Source organism: Carya illinoinensis, chromosome 13, assembly GCF_018687715.1.
Source record: "Carya illinoinensis cultivar Pawnee chromosome 13, C.illinoinensisPawnee_v1, whole genome shotgun sequence".
Taxonomy (NCBI): domain Eukaryota; kingdom Viridiplantae; phylum Streptophyta; class Magnoliopsida; order Fagales; family Juglandaceae; genus Carya; species Carya illinoinensis.
Window position 1 is genome coordinate 11,676,437 of NC_056764.1, and position 25,886 is coordinate 11,702,322.

The window sequence follows — 25,886 nt, forward strand, 5'->3', positions numbered from 1 at the left end:
TTGATAAAATTATGTGGTTGACGTCGGAACGTTTTGTGGCATGTTTGATAAAATCATTTGGTGAATTTGGAATTGTTTTCCCAATGATCCCCAAGTTATGGTTGTGGACTGTAAACTAATATCTCTGAAAGTCAAGTTGAAAGTTTGGAATGCTTATCAGTTTCACAACATCATAAGCCAAATAAACCTGCACTTTTACATAAACACAGTTACTTAAGTAGGGATATTTCTGTTTGGTATTTACATATGAGCTACTGATCAGATTGGTACTAGATGCTGAATACCTATGGATGTAGAATCTTCATCATATGATTCGGAATACTTGCTTTTATAGATAGCATTTTTTTGGAAACTGAATTGAAGTACTTTATGATTGCTAGAGGGTGACAGGAATAAAACCATTTTTATTGGCTCAAACATGCTATATAATGCAGATTGTAATACAATTTCAGAAATACACTTAGGGACATTTTCATTATCCATTAATGGATTTTTAAGTGACATTGCATAATCCACACAAGTTAGTAGGGTATGAAAATTTGTTCCTTTTGAGGATATGATTCAAGCATCTAGGTGACAAACTTGTTAATTCTCTTATAGGGCCATGCATGTACTACACAATTGGTAGGCCTTTTTTAATGTCGTTGCGCGCCCTCCCTCTAATTTATTGGGAGCAGTATTTAATTATTACACAGTAGACAATACTCATTTATAGCTCCGATGCGTATACATGTGTTGACACTAGATAACATGCTTGTGCAAGAAATCTGCTTGCTTCTTAGTTATAAGTCATATGCTTTCTATAAGTAATGTTGTACCAATAGATATAATCATGCCTGCAAGCATGATTATATATCTCCCCATTCTTACTCATTCCAGTATGTTTTTAGTATGTACTGCAGTGCGAAAGAAGCTGCATTTTTCCTACTACGTCACCCATTCAACTTCTCATACAATTCTATGCTAACAAACTACATTGCTAAAAGTTGTTCTATCCATTTAACTCTGTCAGGGTCTTAATGGAGTCCACTTCATATTAACTTATATCAAGTTCAAAGTTACTATGGCCTACTTTTGTGCTACCAAGATTTAAATGGATAAATCTTGGATGCATCTTGAAGATAGATTGCGGTCCCATGAATATGCTGAAGGAGTTAATCATTTCTTATCAATGGCTCAATCCATTGCTCCTTCCAGTGACTCCATTAGGTGTCCTTGTCGGGACTGTCGTAATAACTTCTTCCAGCCATTTACTGTTGTGAGGGATCATCTATTTTTTAGAGGGATTGATAGAAGTTATACTCAATGGATATTTCATGGAGAAGATGATCCTTTTCATGCCAACCGGTCAGACGATCCGGATGATGGAGATGATACTGGAGAGTACATTGATGACGTCGATGAGATGTTAGATGACATTCGGGTGGGATCCTTCGTGGATGATATTACCGGTTTAAATGCAAGTGGCAGTGATGATGATAATGCACAGCCCAACGTTGGGACTTCTAGACACCATACGTTTGAACAGTACGTCGAGGATGCACGACGTCCACTATATCCTTCGTGTACAACCTACTCAAAGCTATCATTTATAGTGAAGTTGCTTCACATCAAGACAATTGGGGGTTGGAACGTGAAGTCATTTAACATGGTGCTAAAGCTATTGAAGTCTGCATTCCCAACTGCTCTCTTGCATAAAGACTATAATGATGCACGTCAGCTAGAGCGTGGGTTGGGATTTAGTTACACCAAAATCCATGTATGCCCAAATGACTGTATGTTGTTTTGGAAAGATGATGAAGACAAAGATGAATGCCGTAAATGCAACGCATCTAGGTGGATCTCAATGACGAGTAAACACCGGGTACCTCAGAAAGTGATGCGTTATTTTCCATTGAAGCCTAGGTTGCAACGCCTTTATCTATCAAAGAAGACAGCAGAAGCCATGCGATGGCATAAAGAGGGCCGTATCGATGATTCGAACTGTATGAGGCATCCAGCTGATTCCAAAGTTTGGAAATATTTTGACAGGAAATATGATTGGTTTGCCAAAGATTCTCGTAATGTCCGTCTTGGACTGGCGAGTGATGGGTTCAACTCGTTCAATAACATGAGCAAGCCCTATAGTATATGGCCAGTAATACTTCTACCTTATAACTTGCCACCTTGGTCTTGCATGAAAGACCCATACTTTATGTTGACCTGCTTGATACCTGGTCCTAAATCACCAGGAAATGATATTGATGTCTTCCTGCGTCCTTTAGTTGATGAGTTGAAAGAATTATGGGAGGTTGGTATTGAGACATATGATGCATTCAGTTCTGATATTTTCCGATTACATGCATCTTTACTTTGGACTATAAATGACTTTCCTGCATATGCCAATCTTTCTGGGTGGAGCACGAAGGGGAAGTTGGCTTGTCCTGTGTGCAATGTTGATACCGATTCTATGTGGTTGGCGTATGGGCGTAAACATTGTTATATGGGCCACTGTCGATGGTTGGCCTTGGACCACCCTTGGAGAAAGAAAAAACGTGTTTCAATGGTGCCAACGAGGTTCGGATTCAACCAGCAAATCTTTCGGCCCAAGCTATATTTGAATCATTATCCATGGTCCCGAATGTGCAATTTGGGAAAAGTTCACGGAAGAGGAAACGGGCACCACAAGAATTAAACTGGACAAAGAAAAGCATCTTCTTCGATCTCCCATACTGGCAAGAATTAGAGTTGAGGCATAACCTAGATGTAATGCATATTGAGAAAAACATATGTGATAGTGTGTTGGGCACCTTGCTGAGTATTGACGGAAAGAGTAAGGACACTGCGAATTCTCGCAGGGATTTGGAACATCTAGGACTGAGGAAAGAATTACACTTACGTCCGGATGGCGATCGTTGCCGAATGAGTCTTGCATGTTACACCCTAAACCAAAATGAAAGAAAATCCTTCTGTGAGTGGGTGTCACAAGTTAAATTCCCAGATGGCTTCGCCTCTAACATTGCCCGGTGTGTGAATATTCGTGAGGGAAAAATTTCAGGAATGAAAAGTCATGACTGCCACATTTTCCTCCAACGGTTGCTTCCGGTCGTGATTGGTGGTTATCTGCGGCCGGACATTCGGCTATCTTTGATCGAGCTATGTACATTTTTCAAAGAATTGTGTGCTTGAACATTGACTTATGAATCATTGCATCGGCTTCAGGCAGAAATTTCTATCATACTATGTAAACTTGAGATGATCTTCCCACCTGCATTTTTTGATATAATGGTGCACCTTGCAATTCATTTACCGGACGAGGCATTGCTTGCTGGACCAGTGCAATATAGGTGGATGTATCCTTTTGAGAGGTACCTAGGAAAGTTCAAACGTTACGTCCGGAACAAAGCCCGCCCAGAGGGCTCAATTGCCGAAGCATATGTTCATGTTGAGTGTTTGACGTTTTGCTCAATGTATCTCAATGACATTGAGACCAGATATCAACGGGTTGAAAGAAACGCAGACCTTCCAGAACAGAGTAATGAAGAATTTTTTTCTGTATTCTCACAAAAGGTACGTCCGCTCGGGGCAGCTAACATTCACATGCTTGCCGAGAAATTATTTGCAAGAGCCCACTGGTATGTGCTAAATAATTGTGGCGAGATCGAGCATTACCTCGAGTAAGTGGTGAATTCTTTGCAGTTACCGAAATCTTCATCTCATCATCAAAACATCGTGTAACTATAAGACGTTGTTTTGCAGTGAGCATTATAACATGATTACAAGGGAAGTCACAACCAACACTGCGCGCAGGCACGAGGCTCAATTTCCCGGGTGGTTCAAGAAACATGTATGTATTTCTCTTGCATAATGTACAAACAACCTTTTAATGAGAGGCACCCCGGTTGGTGTGCATTACATTTGAATCCGACATAAAAGTCTGTCAACTTTAATTGACTATAATCACGTTGTCTAAAATAAAAACCAACAGCAAGGATATTATTATATAATTATAGTTGTATCTCCTATTTTGCAAGCATGATTGGATTTGTTGTTTGCTTGGACAATAGATTCGAGAGAAGCGTGCAATGGATCCAACCAGTGTACGAGATGGAATATATGCACTTGCATGTGGTCCCGACAAGTGGGTTGCGTCATACGCTGGTTGCATAATGAATGGAATTAGGTTTCAAACAAAGGATCGAGAGAGGCACCGGCGAACGCAAAATAGCGGTTTGGTTGTCCGAGTTGAACATCAATCAAATCCCATAGACTTCTATGGGGTGTTGAATGATATCATAGAATTACGATATATGGGTTGGCATAAGGTGTATTTGTTTCATTGTGATTGGTGGGATGTTGGTGATAAGCGAAGAGGGATTCGCGTTGGGGACCATCTAACCAGCCTGAACACGTCTAGAACATGGTATAAAGATGAGCCTTTTGCTCTTGCTTGCCAAGCGCAGCAAGTGTTTTATGTAAAAGACGTGAGTGTGGCGGGTAGTTGGTATGTGGTCCATAAGATAACGAATAGAAATGTATACAACATCCCTTTAGTATCAGCAGCTGAGGTGGCGGATGATGGTGCCGATTCTGGTGAGGATGATGCTTTACAGGAGGATGAAAACATCCCGACAAACGTGCCGTATGCCCAAAGCAGTGACCTAGACTTGATGACCCCGTTGAATAGGGTAGATGAAGAACCATTGCTGCTTGACCCTTCGATCATGCTAGAACAGCAACCATCTGAACTACATGACCACGAGGAATACGTCGAGGATGCCGAAGGAGTTGATGATGAGCTGGGAGTTGACAATGCCTCCACTAATAGTGCGGACAGCGAAGAAGACAGTATTGCAGAAGCCGATTAGAAGTCAATCAGCTTCAGATGATGGTATGTTTTTCATAATCATGTATTTATTTGGTATTTCGGAAATGTGGACTTCTTATCATTATTTATTGTTAATGAAATGTGTTGTCACAATGTGTATGTTGACTTCTTTATTAAGCTACATACATTATAACACGATAATATAATGTATTGAACCAAGGATAAGGAAATGAACTACAGAATGATTGTCAGACTAATACAACTTTCTGAGCATTATGCAGGTTTTGCATGTGGAGGTGAAGGACTAGAGTTGGGGTAATGGGGTCATGATGACAAACTTGGTGTAAGTTCTCATCTATGCTCATGATAGTGCTATTTTGAGTATTGTTTCAATGCACTACAGAATGTTCATACTACTATATATATGTTCAGCTAGAGTGTTTGTATATGAAGCTTATTTCATAAACAAAAAGACAATTCACCATCTAACCAGCATAGGAATGTATAACAAGATCTGGGCATACATTTTTATTTGGGCATCCAGTGTTCATCTTTACCAACAAAGTTAATGGTGTACTGTTTCTTGAATCCCCATAATATGTGGTTTATGGACAAAATTAAAATATGAACTTTTGAATAATATTTTACTGTAGAACGAGCATATATCCACAGCAAAATAAGGCAAGCGATACATGAATACGAAAGAAACTGAACAATATATTCAATGTATATGCAGACGAAGCTACTTGGTGGCAGCCACAGGCCTCAACGAAGGTGGTTTCCAGTTGGGTATTTACAATGAAATACCCAGGGTGTGATTGTTTTCTTATTTATTATGGGCAAACTTATGAGCATGTCTTAGTAAGGAATAGTTTGAATTTGTGGCAGTACTGCTGATTACATCAGTCTCTAGCAAGACTTTGCATACAGTATTGACTATTATAAGTTAAACTTCCATACAGTATTGATGTGTTTCTTATATAATTAAGATGGTTTGACAGGTCAACAGGAGTACAAGAACACATAAACTATCATTTACCCCAGGTGACTACCTTAACCTTCTACATGCATGCCTCCTATAAATGCTGAAAAATTAAAGCCCAAGTGATCAATAAATCTGATAAACATTTAAACAATCATATTTAGGGTATATGAATTAACAATACAGGGGTGATGACAATCAAATAAATGAAAACTGAAAATTTATGCTAATCAACATTGGCTATAAACACATGATTATATGTAATTTATTATACTTCTATGCTCAATTAGAAGTACTTTCCCACACAGTCTGATGTATAGCATATTATGATATAAGGCCAGCTGATAGTGTTTTTAAGATTGAAGAAATATACAATTGATGGATATATCGATATTGGGGTTGAGCAATGTAGTTGCAAATGAGGTCTATGGGTCATTTCCAACAATGGCGTATGGGCGTAAGTTTTATGCTAGCATTCACACATATGAATGAATACTCCATGATCTTTCAATCAAGTGTGAATGATTAAAAAATATGATGTCAGCATGCTGAAAACTGAATACTACCATATTTCAACTTCTGATAACTGTAAGAGCCCCAGCAACCCATTCCCTACTGACAATTATAAGATGTATTTTAGGGTTCAATATATACATATTTAAGATAGGCATATGGGAGCTGAATGGAATTGACTCAATTACAGTTACACTTCCCAAATTTGGAGAGCGATTGTAAGGCAATCCAAAATTATACAAGATATTGTATTGAAATAAGCAGGTTCTAATAGTATATAAAGACAGAATTTAAAGTGAATGATTTGAAAAAAACAGAATTTAAAGATGGTTTCTATGAATATTGGTGATTCATAGAAACCATAAAGGGTAATAATAGAATAGATACAGTCTAATTTTGAAAGGTGAATAAAGAGTAACAAAAAAATTCTTCATAATATTGGTGATAGACAATGCAGTGGGATCATGCATGAAATTCCCAGCAATGCACACATATTCATCCATAATTTGGGGAGCAATATGGGTATCAGTTGGCTGGTAAATGACTGTATGTTGTATTGAGAATATCATCAATTTCAAATGGTAGAGAATATAATGAAAGAGGATTCCAATCAAGTGATGATTAGTAGAATAGATAGAGAATAAAGAGTGGGATACATCTTGAAAGGTGAATAAACAATATAGTTGCATATACTCAAAATTTGAAGAGATGGAACATGGGAGATGCATGGCATTCCCTAAAATACTATGCCAAGAAAGAATTTGGAGAGCACTTACGAATAGAAAATTGAAATTATCGAAAAAGTTCTTTGAAATAATCCATATGTTAATAGTGAATAAAGAAAGAAGATAACGTGACATTGAGAGAACCAATTCAGAACTAAAGAGGAACGTATTGATTAATTTAGAATGGATCATAAAGAAATCAGCCCAGGATATATATCGCTGCTGAATTGTTGATAAATTGCTGGAAAAAAAAAAAGGACATTAAATGAAATGATAAAATTTCGTTAACTTTTAGCTACCATTAAAATAAAGAGAAACTGTGAGCGGGAAGTAGTACATATTTCACACGGGCAAATTAAGCCCAAAAATTAACACAAGTTAGACAAAGAGAGAGAATATTATGTTTTATGATCTGAAGGCTGAATAAAGAAATTGAGTAACTATACCACAGGTTCTTAACATTGGTCAGGTTAACCAGTGTACGTAAATATCATCCCACAGATACACAATCAGAGTAAAGGTCCAACTTTCAGTAGAGTGGAGGGAAAGTGGGACAGAAAGGAGGTGATCTGGAAGGTTCCTTAGAGGAAGACAAGCTATTCAAGCACTCCAACGTGGGCTGTAACAAAGAACCAGGAATACACACCAGGTTAGTAATCCAACTTTCTAGCTTTGCAAATTCCCTCTCCTACTCTTATTCACTTTGGAAACTGGATTTCTTGAGGCAAGTTAATGAAATCTGGTATCAGTATTTTTAAGAAGGCAGGTTCTTCATATAGTAATAGGAACACCTAATTTTTCATTATAGTTTGTGTGCTATTGTGGCTGGGGAAAAACAGCCTTTGCTTGTAACAATGGAGTAGTATTACTTAGTGTGGTCATGAATCAAGCATGACCACACACCGATGCTCCAACTAGGTGAAGGACCAGGTTGAGTAGTGTTTTTTGGTTTAAAAAGCCTACATGTTTCTTAGCTCGTGGGAGGTAAAAAGGTTGAAGCTTTTTATTACGTACTCACCCATGCAAATCAACCTGAAGGTATCAGCCTTAAATTTAAGTGCTTAGCAGTACATTGAAAGACTTGGAAGTAGAAAGTCTGTCACTACCAGTAGGTGGTTTAAAGAACATTTTTTTGTGGCAGGCTAAAGGGGAAAAGGTTGGAATTTTTTGACATTTGGTATAAAACTGGGCATGAATAAAACCATGCTGGAAGTTAATCTACCAATAAGAATAAATGTTGCAATGCTTGAGTAATTTCACGTTTCACAATCAGAAATTTATCAATGATCTTGTAGAGTTTATGGTAAGGGATTTTGACAATAAACACCATTGCAGAAACTGCTTTGTTAATTCAGCTGTAACATAGTCTCAATTACTTGTGATTGAATACAGAATATACCTAGTCTGATGCATTTTTCATTCATTGTCATAAGGTTCAGCACATATATTTCACACATATATTTTCAATGGTGAGATGGGTAAGAGGACGATGGCGCGGACCAGGTGGAATACATAGAGCAGGAGGCATACGTGTCCAACAACGTCCACTTTTGAGTGATATACAAGAGAGGGAACACGAAGTACATTCGGACGATTCAACTCAACCACCAAATGTTGGTGGTGATGAGACAGTGGAAGCTATAGCAAATGAGGCTGAAAGGGTTGTGAGCACTGAACGTAAGTTGACAGATTCGAGCTAAGTAATTTCATAACGGTAGAATTTAAATTCCGCTTATTATCTTTTGTCATGAGAGACCTAATAGAGATAATGTTTTGCAATTTCAGATAATGAAGCTTTACCAACTCGAAAACGTGGTCGGGGACCAGCAAAAGACACGCTTTTTGAACGCATTCGGAAATTTGGGAAAATACCTCTGAATATTAAGGATGGACAAAGAGGTCCATGTTGTGAGAATTACAACATATTTTCTGGACGAGTGACAACGATTGTTAGACTTCATGCAAACATGCGCTATGCAAGCTGGAAACAAGTATCTAAAGAGGAGAAAGAGGAGCTAATTGATCGTGTTCGAGTATACAAGTTTTATTTATCTGTTTTGTCAGATCCTTTTTTAGTAAAACTATTATTGCTGCATGATATTTCACTAATGCATTGTTTCATAGGCTGACTTTATATTAGATTGGACACAAAGTTCCCATCGTGAGTGTGTGACAAATGCTCTCCATCGAAAATACAATGCATTCCACTACCTTCTACGCAAGCAATACTTGGGCTATTCATCACATGAAGCCGCACTTTCTGGCGGGACAACCTGGGTGGAGAAGCCCGTTTGGGAATACTTATGTGGATTGTGGTCGGGTGAACCATTTATGGTAAATATTAAATAGTAGTACATTATTTCTTTGTTAGTTGAAATGATGGTTTATTGAAGAATACGAAAGAAAATGCAGTAGGCAGAATTGTATAGATAAGATGAAGTAATGACTCAATCTTCAAAAATGCTCTATTTGCTAGTAATGTATTTAGAGTTGTTTCTCTGTTAAAAGCTCAATTCATAGAGGGATGTTGTGATACTAGAGCAGCAGTAGGGCGTATTAGCAAATAGAGGAATGAATTAATGTTAGAAAATTTAATTGTTAAATGGTTTATATTAATGTAAGCCAAATTTCTTTCTTTGTAATTCATCAGTCTGTTTTTATTACTAGAACAGCAGTATGTATCCTTCGTGATTTGAATGCTGAACTGATAACCATTTGCTACCATTATTTGTTCAACGTAATTTGCAATGTATAACAATTTCAGGCTTTGTTACAACATAAGCAGGTTATTAGTTTGATTTTATGCGTATACATTAAAGGATCTTGATTTTAAAGACTAGATAGAGCAATGTATGAAAATTACTCTGTTTACTATACAACTTCTTGTCCTTTTAAGTACCACTTCTATTTAAACCACAATGGTTATCATTTCTTATTACTATGATAGTAGTAGGGAATTATTTATAGCATGATGATTTAAACATAACAGTGAAAATTCCTGGAAATTGCAGAAAATGTCACAGAGAAATAGCACAAATAGGAAAAAACAGCGAATCAACCATACAAGTGGCCGAAAGCCTTTCGTTAGGGTTATGGAGGAAACTGTAAGTTCTACCTAGTATCTTGCATCAATTTCAAAGTGTTCTTTCTTGCCTATGTGATTGCAGTACCTAACAAAGTCACCTTTGATGATAAAGAATGAACAAGCCCCGAACTTGGTAGCTTTTTACAAAGAAGTGCATTGGTCAAAAAAGAAAGGTGGATTTATCACCAACACTGCAGAACAAAATTATGTAAGTTTCCAAATCGCAAGCAGTATTTAATTTAAAACTTCAAAAATATTATATAATGGTGTGCATTATCTATGGATGTAGAATCTGATGTTTGAGCGGATGAATGAGACTGAGTTGGATGGGAACATGGATGAAACAGCTAATGCAGTGTTCAAGGAGGTTTTAGGATATCGACCAGGTTATGCAACGGGTCTAGGCCACTCTGTTATACCTGAACCATCTCCTTCATTGCTGAACAATAGGAATTATCAACGCGTTGTTGAGGAGAACGAGAAGAACAAGAATGAAGCAAATTTGTACAAGAACCAGTTAGAAGCACTGAGATCTGATTTATTGGAATTCAAGAACCAATTTAAAGACTATGAGAAAGTGATGAACACTCGGATGTCTCGTTATGAGTCTCGGAGGGAGTCTCAGCACGAGACTCCAATTGATGCCTAGTCATCGCTAGTTTTCCAAAATCATCCCTGCTTTTGAAATGTTTTTTGAACTGCTGTTGAGGGTTGATCAGACAGTAGATGGGGATGATTGTGGTGAGTTCCAACTTTTGTTGAGCAACTTAGGATGTGGCTTGGATTTTCAGTGATAGGAAAGTCATCTTCTACATCCTTTGCATATTGACAGGTGCATAATACATCCCTTTAATAACTTGTTCCCTGTTAATTCTCTTACTTAGCTTATTGGTAGCAGCTGTATGTTGTCCTGTGTGTGCAAGTGGTAGATCTGGAGCAGTTATTTATTAGCTAGCTTTCAAGATTTTCAAGATGGGGTTTGTTTTTGGGACTTTAAGATAGCATATTTTGTTTGTCAATATTTTTTGGCATTGGCTACCTAAGAACCAATCATTAAATGAGTTGCAGAAAATGGCAATATAGGTGGATAGTTACGGCAATTTTAAAGCTACTTCCTGCTGTAATTGCAATGTAGGAATTTCTGTGGAAACTTTATTAATACCATGATAGCAATGCTTTAGATAACATGATATTTTTATGCAGCAATGTTTGACTCATTTAGCAAAGGACTGAAAGGGACTACTGCTAGAGACAAAGGATTGCTGCATGCCCGAGACACTTCCAGAAATGTTCAAATACTTGCTTTTTGTGCCAAGACCACACCTGCTATTGTCCACTAACTTATCAAAGTATAAGTCAGTCTCTCTTGAATCTAGATGTATAAACTGCTTTCGAAAGTTGCCTAACTGTTGGAAATTTCTGTTTTAGGATGATATTTATATGGCTGATAGATCAGCTCTATATGGTTTATGTGGATCATGTTTAATGATAGCAGACGTAATATATAAAATGTGTGTATCTGGAAGTACTTTCCGCAGAAATTTGGAGTTGATAGAGTTTATATTGCTGATCAGATTTTATGATGATGGCATTTATGCAGTAGTGTTTATACAAGATCTGTTGTCTTTAAATTGTGTGAATTGATAACAGATCTTGGGGGTTTATTGGCCATCCATGCACATGCATACTGATCATTATGTGAATGGATTTGGCTAATATGTAAAGATAAATAATAATGTTGACTACAATGCAACCAAAATATAGATATAATGATAATTAGGATCGAGCAGGAGCGTTCTATACACATCCAATGTTATAAGCCGCCCCACTGCAAGAGGGGATAAATTTACAACAAATTTATGTACGTACTGGGCTAATGCTTGTGATGCTGCCCCACTATAGTCGCAAATCTCAATTTCCTACGCCATCTAATTGTGGAAATTATTATACATTTTGGTCACTTTCCAGATTTTTGGTGATGCTGATTTGTGAAAAGAGACTTTTACCAGCAATATCCCATCCTCAATAAACATCTTATGGTTAATAAGCCTTCGTTCGAAAAATTTTGTGTTGAAGATGCATGTTTGCGGCAATAGATTTATATTAGCCTAAATCTGCATGACAATAGCTTATTAACAAAACAAGATTTTGTTGGAAATACACATTAATCATTACGCGGCTTTGCAGACTTTCTTGTTTAGTGACATAGTTGGATGGTCAATAAAATTATTTCCCACAAAAACCAGTTCCAAAAAAAAAAGTTTTAGTATGTTATCCATTGCCGTAATTGTATTAAAGTAGCAGTACCAAAATGTTAATAGAACCAATTTACAACAACCAATTCTCATTGCTAGCTGCTTGTTTTGATGATGAACCTTTGCGGGAATATAATTATATTGGCACAATGTACTGCCAATTTATTCTATACATAGCACTAAATATTTGTCGTATTCCACAATTAGTGACAGAATTTCTTAACGAAAAAAATATTTCTTTGCACTGTATCATCTTAGCAAGTAAGTATCTCATGCGACAATGTACTGCCAATATATTTTATACATGGCACTAACTATTTGTAGTATTCCACATCTACTGACAGAATATCTTAACGAAAAAAGTCTTTTTGTACAATGTATCATCTTAGCAAGTAAGTATCTCATGCGATAGTGAATGATCTAATAGGCTTATTCCTGGCAATTTTTTTTCTTATATGCAACAATTGGAGTTGCTGTAATAAGTCTACATTTGTGACAAATTACACTTTTGCCGAATTTGATAGTAAAATTGGAAGTTTATTATCTACAAACGTGCGACCATCAGTTTTTGTCAGTATTGGAGATATACGGCAATTTTCCTTGCTATTTGTGGCAAAATTCGTTGCGGGAAAATGCTGAATTTCTTGTAGTGAAACCTTATAGGAAAACCAAACTCATGAAAGTCAATCTTATTATTTGAAAATCAATTAAAAGTAATTCTCAATTATAAAACTTTTATAACTTGATTCTCTTACTTGTCCAGACAAATGATCCATTTGTCTTCTACCGCAGTAGCAACTAGAACCTTTGGCGATTTTCAAACTATTGACTTCCTTCCTAGAACTCTAGTACCTGAAATCCAATTAATAATCTTTCACACTTGAAGTACGATCATACTCAAAGAGATATTACAAATAAGAAAATTTCTAATTTTCTCACCAAAATATACACTAGAAAGTGCTCTAGAAAATATGTAGAAAATCAATATTATTTATGTGTGTCGAGATTAAAGACATAATGATCAACTCCCATGTGTCTCAACTTTTCATGGATTATATACACTTAATATATGAGCATGAATATATGTCAAACAATGAGCAAATGATTTAGACAACTTAGTTGAAATAAAAAATCAAACACTTGGTAGACATACCATGAAAGTAGAATGATAAAGGCCAAGAACCCACTCAAAATTCGTCCTCAATACATGCATAAAATAATCTTATATAAACAAAGATTCAAGTATCCAAGGCATTCTAACCCAAACATCATGAAATAACAACCAAAATCTCAATCTCCATATATATGCGCCGAGCCCTAGACTTAGAGAAGGAGAAGGATTTAAAAAAAATAGTAGTCTTACCGTGATGGAGAATCGTATACCAAAATACTTGGTGTTTGGGTGTTGAGGTATCCTCAACACTTTTCACTACTATTCATTACTTTATTATTACTTTTCACCTACTTTTTACTATTATTCATAACTCTCCTCAACATTTCTCAATATCCAAACCCAAAAAAATCGAATGAAATGTGAATGAGATGCAGAGGGCAGGGGTTTGCACGATGAGGCTAAGGTTCTCTGAGTGTGAGTGATTTCAAGAAAAAAAGGGAAGGGGGGGGGGGGGGGGGGGGGAAGCCTAGGCGCTTTAGTAGTGACTTAAGTCACTTGAGTCACTTAAGTGAATAATGCTCATGCATGTGCCTTAAGCTATAGTCCCATTGAAACTTATATCATTAAACCAGAAAACATATCCCAGACTTGGACCAACATCCAAACTTTTACTCTAGAATCATAAGCGCCTAACACTGACCCAAAACAAAATATATATATTTTATATTTTTATCACTTTATTTATTTTATTTAATAATAAGAAAATAAAATAAAAAAATTATTATTATTATTATTATATATATAAACAATGAAACAAGTAACATGCTTAGATGCATCTTAGTTCAAACACAATGCCACTCACAAAACAAATTCAATAGAATACACTCTCTTATTTGCAACCATCACTATGGATGTTCACACCTTATAAGATCATCAATGTCAAAGTTCATGTGAGTGTGTGAGTGAGTAAACTTATATAAAATAGTAACTTTTTATCTCATTTTCTCTTAGATATTTTTATATTATTCTTCATGAGTGTTTTCTTCTCATAGATGCTCACAGCAGTTTGTTACTTATTCCAAAAGTCAAACTTTATGATAGAGCCTAGTTACATGAGTATCCCCCCTCCAAACACTAGTTTACACAACCCTTTTGAAATTCCCAACGTACCCCTGTGGACCACAAAATTGTCTACCAATTTCCTTGAACAAATCGATTAGATCTCAATTATCAAGACCATAAAACGAATCAAATATTAAGACCACAAAACGAATCAAATACTTTAAAATAAATAGTCAACTTTGTAAGACACAACGATTGGTTATGAAGGAAAATCTTTTAAAGAACTTTTTAAAGGTAAAACCCTACAGGACAACTAAACCCAGGAAAGTCAGTCTTATTATTTGAAGAATAATTACAAGCAATCATCAATTACAAAACCTTTGTATTTCGACTCTCTTACTTGCCTAGACAAACGACTCATTTGTCTTCTATCGCAGTAGCAGCCAGAATTTCTGGCGATTTTCAAATGTTGTCTTTCCTCCTAGAACTCTAGGGGCTGAAATCCAATCAATGTTATTTCACACTCAAAGCATGATCACACTCAAGAAGAGATGAAAAACTCCATGAAAATTCTCAAGTGAATTTTCTCTCACAAATGTTTAGAATATCCTCTCTGGAATTCGTGGCTCAAAGTTCTTGCTGAGATACAAAACTGAATTCCTATAAATAGAAAGTCTGGAAAGAGTTCTAGTCACAGTAGGACTCTGCTGACGACTAGAGATAATCGCAAGAACGTTTCTTGACGGGTTGCTGACATTTCGTGATAACTCTTCACTGTAGTTTCTTATCTATGTTCAGTTTCGGGTCTTGATAATTGTAGACTCTTATGGATTCAAAAATTATGTAACTAATTTATCTAAACAGCCTTATAGACTTCTAGATAAACTCAATGTTGTTAAAGATAAAGTCATCTCTTATTTTACATTTATCCAAATTTAAACAAATAATGATAAGATAAACCTTATCATTTAGCCATCTAATTCTAACCAATTTTTGCCTCTACAATCTCCTTCTTTGGCGGATTGGTAATAAAACCAACTTGATGAATATATTATAAAATCTGTCAAAAGCACAAACAACAAATGAAGAAATCAAGTAGAAATTCCAAGCAAATAATCAAGAATAAAAACATTCTCCCCCTCAATATCATTCAACTCTCCCTCAACAAATTCATTTCAGTCAATTCATTAAACTCTCCCTCAATTTCACAATACCTAAATATTTCAACATATTTTAATTTGCACTTTCAACACTGCTCCTTTTTGTAACTAATTTGACAATAGCCATAAGAGAATAAATACCACTTATATGTGCCATGATAAAAAAAAATCCCATGTGTCTTAACTTTTTATGGATTAAATGCACATGAAGTTTCTCCTGACTGCACAGGTTCTAGTATTGGTTCATCCTCACTTGAAAAGTTCTCAGATGGCACGGGAGGAGTGAACTTCTTTTGCTTTTCCCTTTCTTTGAACCTCATGATCTGGATCAACACTTCAACCAAGTAAAAAAAAATAGCCAAATTCAAGGTGTGAGAATCGGTTGATATTAGAACCCTTTTACTTTTTCAAAACATATATATGTTCTACTCACACTTATGGGCTTGCCATATGTATAAGAGAACCACTATAAATAGCCAAAAATAAAGGATCTGAGATGAGTTAGAAATTATCACAAACACTTTGTTTGCACCTGTAAGAAAACAAATGCCATAATCTCGTGAGCTATACAAACTTGTCCTCAATACATGTATAGAATAGATATAAAACAAAACCCTAAAAAAAAAGAAAAAACAACAACTCATTTACAGGCAACTCAGCTCAACAAAACAGTCCAATGCTTCTTAAAATAAAAAACCCTCCACACATACTTCATCTATCCATATGCCGAAACATAAAACTAAAAAAAGAAACAAAAAATAGTGGATTCGAGTATACTTACCTTGATGATGGAAAATGAAGAGAAGAAAATGAAAGGGGCACCATGAAATGAGGCTTGCGTGAAGGAGCCAAGAGGCTGTGAAAATGGGTATAGAGAAGGCTTAGTATCGGGGGCTGGGAGCAAATAAATGAGGTAGGATATGGGTTTTAAGGCTTAAAAGCTTGACCCTCCAGTGCACGTGCTGGACCAAAAAGTCCCACTAGGACTTATACACTTAGAAAAAAAAACATTGTAATTTTATTTTTTTATTTATTTAATAAATTAAAAAAATTCTGCATAAATCCGGGAAGAAAAAAAATGATTTTATTATTATTATTTTTTTTTGTTAGAAATATGAAAGTGAAAGAAAAAAAACAAAGTAACATGCCTATAATCACCTCAATTCAATCAAGGCAGAAATTACAAAAAAAAGTACTAATCCTTAGCACACTCATGTTGCAACAGTCACTTTGGATGTTCATTCATCATAAAATCATCAATGTCAAAGTTCATGTGAGTGTATGAGTGAATATACTTATACCATAGCATTTTATGAACTCCTTTCTTCAATATATTTTTGAGACATTTATTCATGAAAGATTAGTTCTTATAGATGCTTGCAAGAGTTAGTTGCTTTATCTTAAAAGTCAAACTTTACGCTAGGACCTAGATATATGAGCATCTTCTCCAAACACTAGTTTGTATACCCCATTTTTGTGTTTATGTTTGTTGCTCATATTTTTCCATAATGATTAGAGCAGCGATTTTTTCTTTAAGAACTTTAAAGTGAAAAATCCATGTAGGGTGTTTATATTTTTCCGCAATGAATTAATACCGACTTTTTCTATATGGATCAACTCTTTGTGTTTGGCAAGAAAAGAGCTCTTTATTGATGTACTAGGTTTAACTAGTATTAGTCAATTCAAGACATGAACTCCCTCTTTTATGAGCATCTTTAAAAGAATGTGAATTTTAATCAAAGGATGCTTACATATAGGTTCCTTACAGTGCACCAAGTTTGAGACTTAAAAAGTTGATTTGTTGACACATAGAATAAACTTGATTTTCTAGACTCTTTCTTTTCCATTTTAGATTTCTTTTATCTCCATTTTTCTTCACTTTATTCAAGTTAAAATAATTTGGCCTTATATGACCAACAACACCATAATAATGACAAGTAGGAATAAACTTACCTTTAGACTTACCTTGGTTGAACTTCTTTGTCATTGATCTATTATCTGAGGCTCTTGGAACACGAGTTTTAGATATGGCTTTCTTTGGATCGAGCTTCCTCATTTTGACTTCATTTAACAAAAATAATATCTTTTGATAAAGTGGCAGCGGATGATAAGCTTTTGAGTTCGATACCTTGGGAAGTCATATACCCCAAACCCATGCGATCACAACTAGATTTTTGAAAACTCAACATCTTTTCTAATTTATGTGTTGCTATTTTTTGTTTGCACTCCTGAAACTTTTTCAATTCTTTTTCTAGTGCAGCCTTTTGATCTTTTAATATTGACAATTCAACAAATTTTTAATGCCTCAAAAAGATTGTTTTTCTTATTTTCTACAACAGTAGATCTATTGTACAACTTTTTGTTGGGTTTTTTTAATTTATCACTTCTTCACACACATCATTATATGTTTTCTGTAAACTTAACTCATGATCAGCTACAACTAGAGCAACCTACGAATCACTATCATTATCATCATCACTTTCAGATTTTGTTATCCCAATATAAGAAAATCATTAACAACAGTAGAAAAAGTTACAAAAGTATTGTCATAATCAGATGATGAACTTGAAGTTTCATATTCTGAACTATCATTAAGTGTGACATTCAATACTTTTCATTTACTTTTCTTGAAATTTGGACATTCAATTCTTATATGATCTTAACCAAAACATTCATGACACTTTATTTTATCATTATTATCAGATTTTTCTTTTTTCCATTTTTCGAAATAATTTTTCTTTACAAAAAATTATTTACCTCTTTTTTTATTTCTACTAGACTTTTTATTAAACATGAATTTTTTGAACTTTCTTGGTATGAGATCTATATCTTCATTGTTAAAATTTTCTTCATCAAAAAAATCATTTTGATCCTCTTTTACTGTTTTGAGAGCAATTGACATACTTTTTCTTGTTTGAGGAAGTGAGAATTCATAAGTTTATAAGAAACCGACCAGCTCTTCAACCTTTATTATATCAAAATCTTTACTTTCTTCAATGGCAGTAACCTTAGACCGAAATCTTTCTGGTAGAAATCTTAAAATCTATCTCACGATCCTTGAATCCTCCACCTTCTCGCCGAGATTAAACCTAGAATTCACAATATCATTCAGTTTAGCATAAAAATCATTAAAATTTTCATATTCCAACATTTTAATCTTTTCAAATTTTGAGGTTAGCATTTGTAATTTTGAATTTTTTACTATTCTTGTGCCTTCATGTGTAACCTCCAAAATATACCAAGCTTCTTTAGCAATCTCACACATGGAGATTCTTTTAAATTTTTCAGGGGATACCACCATGAAAATAGCGTTAAGTCTTTTGCTATTCAAATTGCAATTACTGATTTCATCTTTCATCCAAACATCTATAGATATTTCGGGTTTAGTCCATCCTTGTTCAACCAAATGCCATAAACGTTCATCTTTCCTCCTAGAACTGTAGGGGACTGAAATCCAATCGATATTACATCACACTCAAAGCATGATCACACTCAATAAGAGATGAAAAACCCATGAAAATTTTCAAGTGAATTTTCTCTCATAAATATTTAGACTATCTTCTTTAGAATTCGTGGCTCAAAGTCCTTGCTGAGATACAAAACCGAATTCATTTAAATAGAAAATATGGAAAGAGTTCTAGTCACAGTAGGACTCTACTGACGGGTAGAGACAATCGCGAGAACGCTTCCTGACGGGTTGCTAACATTTCGCGATAACTCTTCACTGAAGTTTCTTATCTGTGTTCCGCTTCTGGTCTTGATAATTGCAAACTCTTATGGATTCAAAAATCATGTAACTGACTTATTTAAACAATCTTATAAACTTCTAGATAAACTCAATGTTGTTAAAGATAAAGTCATCTCTTATTTTACATTCATCCAAATTTAAACAAATAATGACAAGATAAACCTTATCATTTAGTCATTTAATCCTAGCCAATTTTTGCCTCTACACCTTTTTTTATGTCCATTTTTGTTGCTCATTTTTTTCTATAATGATTAGAGCAACAATTCTTTCTATAAGGATTTAAGGAGATAGATCCGTGTAGGGTGTTTGTCTTAATTCTAATTTCTTAAATCTTAAACTTGGTAAACTAGCAGATTTTTACTTTTAAAATAAAGAAAATATTATCCAAAGTGGTGTTGATGAAAAGAATCGGCAAAAATTTAAAGCAAAGTTGGTGACCAAGAAGATGCCATGTCACATTAATTGATAGGATTACTTGCATGTTCTTGCATTCTTTATATTATTACATTAGTCTAGGACATGCATTCTATTTTTTTGTTTTACTTTTATGTTTCTATTTTTTTAGTTTTTGAATAAATATATATATATATTTTTACTATTTTTTCAAGTTTGGTTCAAGTTTTTCTTTAAGGAAAGTGCATTCTTGATATGTCAAAGTTTAAGCACTTTTATTCTCACTTAATAAATTCTTGAACCTATACACATCTCTACTTTGTGCAATTTACTTTGTGCATACTAACCCTATGGATCATTTTGGTAAAGTTAATTTACAAAGCACTGTTAGGAACTTATATATATGCATATAATAATTAAAATTTATGTTGTTTAATGTGATGCTTATCATAGAGGGAGTTCATGTCTTGAATTGACTAATATTAGTTGAACCTAGTACAACAATAAAGAGATTCCCTCTTGCCAAACACAAATAATTGATCCGTATAGAAAAAGTAGGTGATTTGTTGACTTCTATCACAAACATAATTCTTTAGACTCTTCCCTTTCCTTTTTGGGTTTCTTTCACTTCAATTTTCTGCACTTGATTCAAGTTAAAGCAATATAGCCTTATATGACCAACAACACCACAATGATGACAAGTAGGAATAAACTTATCTCGAATCGGTCTTTTTGAGGTTGATTTTCTATGAGGCTTTTAAAAAAATTTGAATTTGAACCGACTTTTTTTGGATCATCCACAACTGGCTTCTTTTGACAAAAACAATACCCTTAGAGGTAGTGGTAACGGATGATGACGTTGTAGGATTTTTGTCTTAAGAAGTTGTGTATCCTAGGCCAGATTTATCACAATTCAACTTCTGAAAACTCAACATCTCATCTAATTTCTGTATTGTTGTTTTTTGCTTGCACATTTGAAATTTTTTTAATTTTTTTTTTCTAGTACAGTCTTTTGATCCTTTAATCTTGATACTTCAATACCAAAAATTTTCAATACCTCAGAAAAATTATTTTTCTCATTCTCCACAGCGGTAAATCTATTGTACAGTTATACAGTTTCTTGTTGAGTTTCTTTAATTTGAGCACTTCTTCACACACATCATTGTATGCTTCCTGTAAACTTAATTCTTGGTCAACATCAACAAGTGATACATTAGAATCACTGTAATCACATTAACCACTTTCAGATTTTGTTAGTGTGGTCTTGGAGAAATCATTCACAATAGTAGAAAAAACTATGAAAGATTTTTTATCATTAGATGATGAGTTTGAACTTTCAGAATCTGAACTGTCACCAAACATGACATTCAATGATTTTCCTTTACTTTTTTTTGAAATTTGAAAATTCAATTCTTATATAACCATAACCAGAACATTTAGAGCACTTTATTTTATCATTATTATCATATTTTTCTTTATCCATTTTTCAGAATAATTTGTCTTTGCAGAAAATACTTTACCTCTTTTTTTCTTTCAATTAGATTTTTTTACTAAACATGAATTTTTTGAATTTTCTTGTTATGAGATCTATATCCTCATTGTTAAAATTTTCTTTATCAGAAAAATCATTTTGATTCTCTTTTACTTTTTTGAAAGCAATGGACTTATCTTTTCTTTTTTGAGAACGTGAGGATTCATATATTTGTATGGAACTGACCAGATCTTCAATCATTATTATATCCAAATCCTTACTTTCCTCAATGGTAGTAACCTTAGGCCAAATTTTTTTCAATAGAGACCTCAAAATCTTCATCATGACCCTTGAATCCTCCACCTTCTCGCCGAGATTAAACCTGAAATTCATAATATCATTTAATTTAGTATAAAATTTATTAAAACTCTCACCTTTTAACATTTTAATCTCTTCAAATCTTGAGGTTAGCATTTTCAATTTCAAATTTTTAGAATTCTTGTGCCTTCATGTGCAACTTCCAAAATATCCCAAACTTTTTTAGCAATTTCACACATGGAGATTCTTTTAAATTTTTCGAGAGATACCGACATGAATATAGCTTTAAGTCCTTTGTTGTTCCAATTGCAGTTGCGAATTTCATCTTTCATCTAAACATATAGAGATGTCACAGGTGTAGTTCATTCTTGTTCAACCAAATGTCATACACATTCATCAAAAGACTTAAGGAAAGCCCTCATAAGAACTTTCTAATAAGTATAATTTCCCCATCAAAGTGTAGTGGAACTATAATGATGTCGACATGATCTACAAGGGCATGGATTACACTCAAATAAGTGAACCACGCTTTGATACCAATTGAAATTCCTAACGTACCCCTATAAAACTACAAAATTATCTATCAATTTTTTTGAACAAATTGATTAGATCTCAACATTATGGGGTAGCCAAACCCAGAAAAGTTAATATTATTGTTTGAAAATCAATTACAAGTAATTCTCAATTATAAAACTTTTGTAACTTGACTCTCTTACTTATCCAAACAAATGACCCATTTGTCTTCTACTGCAGTAGCAGGCAGAACTTTTGGCGATCTTCAAACTATTAACTTTCCTCCTTGAACTCTAGTGGTTGAAATCCAATTAATGATCATTCTCACTTGAAGCACGATCACACTCAAAGAGAGATCACAAATATGAAAATTCACTAAGAAATTTTTTCATCAAAATATGTACTAGAAAGTGCTCTAGAAAATATATATAGATCTAATTTTTTGCAAATCCTAACCAATAGTATCTCTTAAATAAAAATCTGGGAAGAATTCTAGTTAAAGTACTATTCTGCTGAAGATTAGAATATGTCGTGAGGACGTCTCTTGACGAATTGCTGAAATTTGGCGAGAACTCTCTTCTACAGTGATTGATTTCTGTTCAGCTTTTGTTCTGGATAAATTCAGATATTCATGAACTCAATTTTTACCTAAATAACTTATCTAAACAACCTCTAAAACTTCTAAATAAACTCAATGTTGTTTAGAGATAAAGTCTATAATTATTTTACATTCATCCAAAAATTACAAATATAATAATAAGATAAATCTTATCATTTAGTCATCTAATTCTAACCAACTTTTGCCTTTATAAACATGATAACCTTGACTATGACTCAAGATCATGATTTCCTAAAGTCTTTGTTTAAATTTCAAAGCAAAGTTTTCTATCAATAAATTTTTGTTATCCATTTAACTCTCCCTAATAACCTACGACAAATAAGAGAAATGCGACAACTATAAAATTAAAAAAAGAAAAAGAACATATATAAATATAGATAGTATTTTCCACTAAATTTTGAATGCCCAGGCTCTGTTGTGAAATGATTAAAATAAAAGAAAAAAGAAAAAAAAGAAAGACTCTTTTATAAAATTATCATATGTTAATCATCTAGCCTAACACCTATGTAGAAGTTACACAAGCGAATCTTGACCCATCTAATGATTATTAGATGGGTCGCCAATAATTATTCATTTTCATATTTCAATCATCATTAATAGTCTATCGCATAATTAAGAAGGATCAACTTTTGCATTTGTGGCTAATACATATATATATGCTTATAATTAGTCGCTATTTAATTTTTTGGATTAAATAGCTTTTATAATTTAAAGTGATACAAACATAATGTATAGACTCTATTATATTTAATGTTGGGGTCAATCCATTGTGTCCACACATAACATTTAATACAGTAAGATCAACATACATGCTCTATATATTATCTTTCCAAATTGTAGAAGATGTTCAAGTTAAAAAGTTGTAGAAAGATTTCCATATATTGTTATTGGCATAAAATAAATTTGCATGTTTGATAACGTGGTGCACGATGTTCCTTTAATTAAGTTTTTGCTCGTATCCTTTAAATTCTCCATACATTTTCAATGTGTACGTGCACTCCCTTTCATTCTCTCTCATAGTAATCCTCTATTGAGTGCAGTGCTGATAAATTAGGGATCTTCATATGTGAATCAACATGAAGAGCTTCCATTTCAATGCCTCAGGTGGTATTGTTGGCGCACAAGTAGTGGAAGGTGCATCGACATCAGCTTCATGCTACTAAGCTTTACCACGTATATGTGTGTGTATATATATACACATATATTCTTTTAGGATTCTCTATGGCTAGTAATACTTTTAATTTCTCTTTTATGATGAGACTATTGAAGCTTTTTTGTCTTCCAATGATCAGATTCGTATGAATCTTGTTCTTGTTCATCCAATCGGCTACGTTCTTGGTTGCTACTAAGATTCTAAATCCCAACTTCTTGCATTTTCTCCTAGACCAAACATAATGCAGAAAGACCTGATCCCAACTTTCTACCATCTATCAGCTTAGTTGGTTTAGCTTGGTTACTCCTTGGTGCTGCAACATTCCCACGTCTGGTCTTAGTGGTTTATTGGGTGATGGTGTAGTGCCTTGGTGGTACCATGTTTGTCTTTAGCACACAATGCAAGGACACAACTTCCACTAGTCTGGTGCGAGCCCAAAATATGGGCAAAGGTGTTGTGCGCTGGTTTACTGCTCATGTGGAGCATTGTAATTTGAGGTGGTTAGGTGGGTTCCTACCAGGGCAAGGCAGTTTTTGTAGGAGGTGGGAACTAGAGCTCTTAGCTTGCCTGCAATTCCTCTTCTTAGCTTGTGGGTGGCAAGAAAGCCTATAGAGGCATCACAAGTTCATCTGATTGTTTTAGAAAAGACAGCTTTGTATTCGTCTTCTTTAAGGATAGAGAAAGCAGATCGACACCCATATGAGTCCACCTGGCATCTCACTTGTGGTGAAGGAATTAAAACAATCTAAACCTATAACAGATGGTCAAATGCCTATCCTCTAGTTTACGGGATTGCACCACCGAGAATTTTAGAAGACATGGATTTGCCTCAACGTTCCTTTGCTACAAAGAGTAAGAATATCGAGAGCTTATTTGAGAAGCATCTCGTGGGTAGTAGGGTTGACAATATATGACACGACTTATTAACCCAATACAATCAAGATGTGAAATTAGTGGGTTTAGGTTTGATGTTAATGGACTTGGGTCCTTGTTAAGACACAATTAATAAATGGGTTACTAACATATCAATTTGTTTGATACGAAATCAGCCCATTAAGACTCGATTAGATTTATATTCAAAATTACACTTATACATGTTTTAAGTTTAAACCTAAAATTAACCCTAATTGATATCTCAAATTCAGATTCACGCTGCCCCCTTTTGAGTCTCACCCTCTCCCAACTCCCTTAGTCTTCATCTCTCTCATGCCTGTCTCACTGTCGTTGGTTGCCAGTTGCCACAAAAAGCCTCTCACGATCATCAGTCTCACTATCTCTCTTGATCTCCCTCTCTCTCAAGCCTTGGACTCTTGGGGTCCCCCTCCCTCAAGCCTCTATCTCATGGCCTCCCTCTCTCTCAAGCCTCTGTCTCCTGATCGTCAGTCATTGGTTGCCCACAGGAAGCCTTTCATAGTTATCAGTCTCAGTATCTCTCTCGGTCTCCTTTCTCTCAAGCAGCCAAGCCTTTCTCTCATGGTCTTCTCTCTCTAAGTCTCTCATTGACTCCGTTGTCTTTCTGCCCCCTCTCTGCATTTCTCTGCCCCTCTACTGACTCTGCCATAGGTAAGTTATTGCCTTTTAATCTAAGTTGAAAGCTCTAATTGGTTTTATAGATGCTATTGGCTAGATTTGGTTAGTAATAGAGTGAAATATTATGTTTTAGAAATCAGTGGTCTAGACGAACTTTCAAACACTTTGTAATATTTGAGTATTCTTTGCTATAACTGCGTATATGTTAATGTTAGGGCTTTGACAAGTTTTTAGATGTTGGTAGGTTGGGCTTTTGCTAATTAAGCTACATCGAGTTCAGAATATTGCCACTCCTACCATTAGATAGGGTCTCTATTCATGTTTAGAATATTGGATATGCTGCTTAGATGGCTTGTTCAAATTCTTTGCATGTTCAAATATGTTTTATAGGTCTTGTTAACAATAGCTAGTGAGATTCATTAAAAATAGCATACATGT

General features: G+C 34.7%; 1 protein-coding gene and 1 long non-coding RNA gene across 2 annotated transcripts; both read left to right on the top strand.

Annotated features, from left to right (window-relative positions):
* Positions 1 to 1,093: 1,093 nt before the first annotated feature.
* Positions 1,094 to 3,168, top strand: LOC122290945. Its single transcript, XM_043098609.1, has 2 exons — positions 1,094 to 2,556; positions 2,640 to 3,168. The coding sequence occupies exons 1-2, from the start codon at positions 1,094 to 1,096 to the stop codon at positions 3,166 to 3,168; spliced, it is 1,992 nt and encodes a 663-aa protein (XP_042954543.1).
* A 5,677-nt stretch (positions 3,169 to 8,845) lies between these two features.
* On the top strand, positions 8,846 to 10,320 carry LOC122291619. The gene is made up of 3 exons (XR_006236718.1): positions 8,846 to 9,361; positions 10,039 to 10,131; positions 10,225 to 10,320. It is a non-coding gene; the product is annotated as an uncharacterized LOC122291619 (long non-coding RNA).
* The last annotated feature ends 15,566 nt before the right edge of the window (positions 10,321 to 25,886 follow it).